The following is a 6,850-nucleotide window of genomic DNA, read 5'->3' on the forward strand; positions in this document are numbered from 1 at the left end:
ATTTGTCCTAATGTGGTGAGGACATGGGGAATGAAGTACCTGTTGTCTATATGTTTCTGTAAATATGAATAACTTCCTGTACATACTGTAGCAGTACTGGAGTGTGGGATATAAATTTGACTTATGCTTCTTCACCAAGATAGTCAGACATCACCTCTTCATGTGTTACACAGGGTCGGCTCATCTCCACGTTACTCAAGATCTACTGCCTTTTACTTCACCTACTATTAGACACTGCTGTTTAAACACAAGACCACACATTTGAAAGATAGCAACTACTAAAATATATATTTTTTGACATTGCTGACTCTCATTCACATGATGCTAATATTTCTCCACGTCTGTTTCTTCATCATCTCAACCAGCCTGATGTGTGTGATGTCAGGATGAAATGTGTACTGTATGTGTGTTCTCTAAGTCACAATAAACTCCTAAACATGTGGTTTTAACTCTTTGATTTCTAAACAGACACATTCACTGACTCACATATATTAATAATATTACATATTAAGGTGTGACTTTGATCTGTGACCTTTACTCCTGACAATCAGCCTCTTAGTTTAACTTTTAACCAAGCTCCCTTCTACCAGCCATTATCACCTATTTCTTAGCGATATGTTCCCAAAATGTTTAAGAGGAACAAAATAGGACAGATGAAAGATGAAGCAGTGGCAAGGGAATATAAAAGAGACAGGTAAATACAGGCAGGAGAGGAATGAGAACGCAGAGTCAGACACAGTGATACAGCGAGAATGTTCCCCTGTGGGTTTTTAACATCGCTGTGTGACAAACTGCACAGAGACTCAATGTTCAAACATTATTAAACGACTCAGTGTTTTCTCTGGATGTCTCTCTGCTTAGCACAGCCCCGGGTTTCGTCTAACGGACCTTCGAAAACATCCTTCTGTTCACCCCTCCAGTCAAAAATCAATGGAGAGAAAAAGAGTATTAGTTGTACAATTAATTATTTGAGTCCTTTTCCATGCAAAAATACTAAATATTCACTAGTTCCAGCTTCTCAGTTTACCATTTTTGGGTTCTGGATGGTTGGTTGGACAGAACAAACCATATGAAGACATGAACTTGAAGACCTGATGTTTGGCAAGTTTTATTATCATTTCATTGTAAAAATACAACACACATGATTCACAGTGGAGGAAGAAATCCATAAAACAGTGAGTAAAATATTTCTTTCTCTATTATCATTATTGTCTTTAAATCATTTAGGCACTGTGCTGTATGTCCAAACCTCTGAGCGGGATATTTAGTGCACAAAATAGGACATTTTAAAATATTCAGAATGTGAATCTGCAGGTAAAAAACACAGTGACCAATCAGAGCCTTGTACAAAAACCCAATAAATACAATCTGGGGAGTGTTGGTGTTGTTTTGTTGCTTGTGTTTGCTTTTCAGTGTTTCGGCGGACTTTCCAAAATGGGTAATTCAACCTCGTCCAGGAACTCATCTATAAACTCCACCACCTCCCCCTGCACACACACAAACACACACGAAAAAGAAAAACAACAGTCAATCAGACAATCAACACAGGTGGGGGGTTTTTTCAAAGTGACATTTTTTGAACTAAGTGAATTAGCATAAATCCTCCCTCTTACAGTTCTATCTGTGATTTCTCATACCTGGCATTACTAAAGAGATTACAGTCAAGACCTGAATGGTATTTACCATACAGCATGTAATCCTGGCTTATGTTGGGTTGCCCTGATGGCCACCCTTATGCTGCATCATAATAACTTAAAGAAATGCCAGTGTTGTGCTGCCACCCCATGGCCGTCTGTCATATCGCAGCCTGATAAACACAGGGCCCACATTGTACTGCAGGGTGTCATGTGACCAGACTGAAGAATCCAGGGTTTTTTCATAAATTACACAAGGACAGCCTGTGAGAGCCGCTAACCACCTAATCCAAACTCTGAAACTGATTTCATGGGAATCACGCAGGTCTATTTTTAAGGGTAGACTGTAGCTAATGTTCCCTTCACTTGACCAAAGATGTCCTCCTGGCTAGAAGCATCCTGGGATGCACCAACACACAAAAACATGTAAACACAGGCACGCACCTCATCGTCGCTCACTAGGTGCTGTTTGGAGAACTCCAACATCTGTAGCTGCATGGTGGTCTGATTGTGGTACCGCACTGCCTCCTGTAACACACACACACACACACACACACACACACACACACACAGGCACACAACAGGTAAAATGTGTGTTATGTTGAAGACACAAAGCAGGGAAAGAAGGCAGAGACCAAGTGCTGCATCAGTTTCACATGAAGTTAGTCCAGGGACCCTTACAGGAATTGTTTGATATTTGGGAAATACGGTTATTTGCTTTCTTGCTTAGTTAGTTAGTTACAGTAGACTGGGAAGACTGATACAATTCTCATATCTGTGTATTAATTATAAAGCTACAACCAGCAGCCGGTTAGCTAAGCTTATCACAAAGACGACCCCACAAGATCTCTGCACTCAGCCAAGAAATAGGCACAAACCCCCAGTAAAACCACAACTCGTCGGTTACATTAGCATTGGAAGTAATTGAAGCAGTAGTTCCACATTTTGGCAAATACACTTATTTGCTTTCTTGCCTCTAGTTACTGTAGATGGGAAGATTGATACCACTTACATGTCAAACTGTTGAATATAAGGCTGCTAACGGCCAGTTAGTTTAGCTTAACATAAAGACTGGAAACATGGGGAAGCATCTCGCATGGCCCTGTCCAAAGGTAACAAAATCTGCCTACCAGCACCATGAAAGCTCACTAATTAACACGTTGTATCTAGTTTGTTTTTTTCATACAAAAAAATGTCAAGTTGTGGTTTTATGGGGAGTTATGTGCAGAACTATTTCTTGGCCAAGACTTCCAGAGCAGAGACTTATGCTAAGTTAAGCTAACTGGTTGCTGGCTGTAGCTTCATATTTACCGCACAGACCTGGTTGTGGTATTGATCTTCTCGTCTATCTCTCGGCAAGACAGCAAATATGTAAGAGGAAAGTTTTATTTAAAAGCCTTTATTTAGCCAGGCATATTGGCTAAATAAAGGCTAGGGACAGGAACTGTGTGTGCTTCAGTGTGGGTGCACAAGGTGTGTAGTCTTTATTATGTCTCACAGATCTGGGGAGGAAGTCCTCATCTATCAGTCCCCACTGGCTTTTGTGGAACTGGTAATAGGCCACATTATTCTTCATAACCTCATCGCTGGGGTCAAAGAGCATGTAGCTGGCTGCACACGGTACTGCGTTCTTCAGGTCATTCACTGAAAACAACAATTGCAGCACTTAATCCAGGAAGTTACATTGATTAAAGTCATAACACAGTAGACTTTAGGAAACTCCAAAGGACAAGCACGCTCTGGTTTCATGACTACACTTCAGAAAAGATCTAACATATACACAGCTGCAATAACAGAATGGTAACAACATGCAACTCACATTTGTAATAGGCGAACTGCAGATAGTGGTACATGGTGGCCACAAACTTCTCAACGACAAAACCCCCTACGACGGGTGTAAGGTCATTTTCACACTTCACTTTCCTGTCAAGGACCTCTATGTAGTGATCTGTAGAGGGACAGGAATCAAAGCTCTGATCCAGACTGCTTGAAGAGTTTTCAGAAAGATTCAATATAAGATGAAGGAAAAAATGATTAAACTTAGCAATAACAAGAAACAAGAAGGTTCTATTATCTAGGAAACAAAAATGAAATGCAGTGACAGATGGACTGAGGAGGAGGACCAGAATCATAACTCAGGTGCTGCAGATGAGACAGGCATGAACTGACCAGCTATGGAGGGGTAGAAGTCTTTAAAGTCTTTGACGTCCCTGGGTCCCTCAGACGCCGCCAGACACTGGTCGTAGACCTTTAGGAAGTCCCGCAGAGCCAGCTCCATGTCTGACACAGAGGTACGGAAGTTTTCTCCATTATACGCCCGCACTGCACGCACAAACAGTGTCTGCCATAACACACACACAAGGAAATATTAGTCAGTCATTTAATGTTCATTTTGAGCATGATCACATTACTGAAACCTTCCACATGGTTAAAAATCACTTTCTTACTAAAGTCAGTGATATTTTTAATAAATGATCTGTATCTCCACTATGAGACATTCTAATGAATTCAATTATCATTCCAACTATAAAGAAACACAGCTGAATAAAAATATCCTTTCTCTCAGGACATGAGACAAAACAAAAAATATAAAACAATATATATTTTTACAGTAAAAGAAGGAGGGGTGAGATGAAACCGTCCAACTCCTTATTTTTCAGGGGCCACTACAGCCCTTTCAAGGACCACTGACAGTCCCAAGGCCCCATTCTGGCAAGCACTGGTGTCTATGAATGAAGCCTCCCATGATGTGGCCAGCTTGGCCGGTTCACCACAGGCTGCCACCACATCAGCACACCCACAGAGCCAATAATACGTTCACAAAGACATGTGGATATGGGTGTGACTCTTGCATACACGCAGCCTCTCCATGTTTACGTCTCACCATGCCTCTACGATGCAAACTAAAGATAATCTGATTCTGGGTGTGTGTGTGTGTGTGTGTGTGTGTGTGTGTGTGTGTGTGTGTGTACCTCATAGGATTTGGTCTCCAGGTCTTTGAGGTGTTCTTCGGCTCCAGGCAGACTCTTGTAGTAGGCCATGTTCCTCTGCATCATCTCATCATTTGGGTGTTTCAGCAGGAAGGTGTGGGCAGCAGACACCGCCTTGGCCAGGTTGTCAGACTGGGAGAAATAACACAAACACACGTTGAAAAAAGCTAGTTTTTTGTGCTCATCAATAGAGGAAATAATACAAAGGCTAATGCTAACACTACACTGTGGTACAAAATATACTGAGTAGTTACCAAGGACTTGATAACCAATAAATAATTCCTCACAATCGAGGATTATATGGTAGATAATTAGAATTAATGTTGGTTTTAAAAAACTCAGCAGCTGATTCAGGGTTATTCAGGAATTAGCGATTTGTCAACTATCAGGTCATTCCTTATTTGATCCTCACTTATTTCAATGTAACTACTCAGTATTTTGTTTATCTTAATGTTCAGAGTCAACTAGAAAGGTGATTCCTAGACGTTCTCAGGTCAGGGACCCCAAAAGAGAAGAGAAACAGGTGCTCTCTACTGGTCTACATTTGGTTCGCAGAACATTTCTACTGTTTAATATGACGGCGCCACCACCGGGATAGAAATGTTTCAAAGGTGATCACTCAGATTAATTTGGAAATACTTTACAATTATTCAGCATAAAAAGGGCATTGACAGAAAACCATGCTGGAAAAATTAACCCCATTTGCATTTGTTATGTTTTTCATCTCATTTACAGTATTCAGGTTTTCCCCTTCAATTTGTCTGTATATATGTTATATGTGTAAATTAGGCCTGAACCATCACAATAACCCTTCATGTAATCATAACTCCAACCTTTGACCTGAAATGAAGTGTGATTCATAACCTAATCCTAAATCTAAACCATTTCCCACAGTGGCCCCTAGCACAGCTGATGCCCAGTAAAATGTCCTTACGTGTCTCTTTATTGGTGTTCCTATTACTTCTTAAGGACAAGCACACACAGGTAAAAAGTACGAGACCTCCCCTCTTGCAGAACAGAGCGCCCCCTTGTGCATCCGTGGCACACAGGTGACGTCAGAAGGCATTTCAGGAAAGGTCACGGTGGACACACTGGTGTCCACATTGAACAATGAGTAACACCATCATCTTATATTGATAACCATCATAAGGTAAAACACGTGTTAAACAATACAAGTCCTCCAGGTTTGACTGATGGGTAATTTGGAGCCCCTTGACCCCCCCGATGACCCCACACATTTCACATATCTGCTTACTTTGAAGTAGGCGTACTGCAGGTATCTGTACGGCTCTCTCCTCTCAAACTCATCTATGGTGTCCCGGCTGGGCATGGTCTGTCTGAAAGCGGGCAGTCCCTGTTTGCAGCGCTTCAGGCACTGCGCCCTCTTCATCACGTTACCAAACGCCCGCAGCTCTGCGAACTCCGCAAACTTCTGCTCGTCGTCCAGCCGCACGGAGCTGCAGTTGAGGTTGCAGAAGGCCTCGCTGTCCCGCAGCAGCCGGTACAGCCGCAGAGACACCTCCATGTAGTTCACCGTCTCCTTCCACTTCTCCCCGGTGTACTGGTCCAGCGCGTATTTGTAGGCGGACTCCAGAGGCATCAGCTCATTCCTGGGGAAACTCCTGAAGCTGTATTTCTCATACTGAGAGTTCACAGCAGAGATGGAAAGCGCGATTAACAGCGCAGAGACGAGTTGGGAAGAAGTGGAGGGTGCCATTTTTAAGTTTGGTGAACGGTGGAGGGTTGATACCGGACTGTCGCTGTGCGTGGGTCTCTAGGACCGCCTCGAGATCCACCACGTATCCGGACAAAGTCTCCCCTCCCCCGGGCGCAGGGCTGAAACAGTCGCTCCGGCGGGTGGGGGTTGCTGGAGCTGCTCCTCCCACTAAATCACAGTGGTAGTAAATCACTGCTGTTGTTCTGTCCAAATCCAGAACAAGTAACCTGACAGAGAGTAGAACTTAATAATATAACTGAGGGAGACATTCAAGTACTTTTTTATATAAAGGGAAATGTCAATTTGCTATTTTTCTTATTTCAGGACCCAACAAGAACATATAATTCCATAAGACACTTCTGTTTCAAGTCAAAACATGTTTCCTCTTGATCACTAATTAAACCCCCGGTGAGAGAGGAGTGTCCCTCCCCCTCCCACTGCCACGTAGAGACATTACTGCCTGGTCTGCGCCCCTCCACAGGCCCGAACCCCACCAACACACCAGTGGG

General features: G+C 42.8%; 1 protein-coding gene across 4 annotated transcripts; it reads right to left on the reverse strand.

Annotated features, from left to right (window-relative positions):
• Positions 1-1,092: 1,092 nt before the first annotated feature.
• On the reverse strand, positions 1,093-6,346 carry crtap (cartilage associated protein). Of its 4 annotated transcripts, XM_070921941.1 has the most exons (7): positions 5,880-6,346; positions 4,607-4,756; positions 3,804-3,975; positions 3,454-3,582; positions 3,133-3,278; positions 2,079-2,162; positions 1,093-1,487 (listed from the first exon to the last, which is right to left on the reverse strand). In XM_070921941.1, the coding sequence occupies exons 1-7, from the start codon at positions 6,339-6,341 to the stop codon at positions 1,410-1,412; spliced, it is 1,221 nt and encodes a 406-aa protein (XP_070778042.1). In that variant the 5' UTR covers positions 6,342-6,346; the 3' UTR covers positions 1,093-1,409. The 4 variants fall into 4 exon arrangements, with proteins under 4 accessions (XP_070778042.1, XP_070778045.1, XP_070778044.1 ...); XM_070921944.1 differs by lacking the exon at positions 4,607-4,756; XM_070921943.1 differs by lacking the exon at positions 3,454-3,582.
• Between the last annotated feature and the right edge of the window lie 504 nt (positions 6,347-6,850).

The sequence above is a fragment of the Enoplosus armatus genome, chromosome 16 (genome assembly GCF_043641665.1).
Source record: "Enoplosus armatus isolate fEnoArm2 chromosome 16, fEnoArm2.hap1, whole genome shotgun sequence".
Lineage (NCBI taxonomy): Eukaryota > Metazoa > Chordata > Actinopteri > Centrarchiformes > Enoplosidae > Enoplosus > Enoplosus armatus.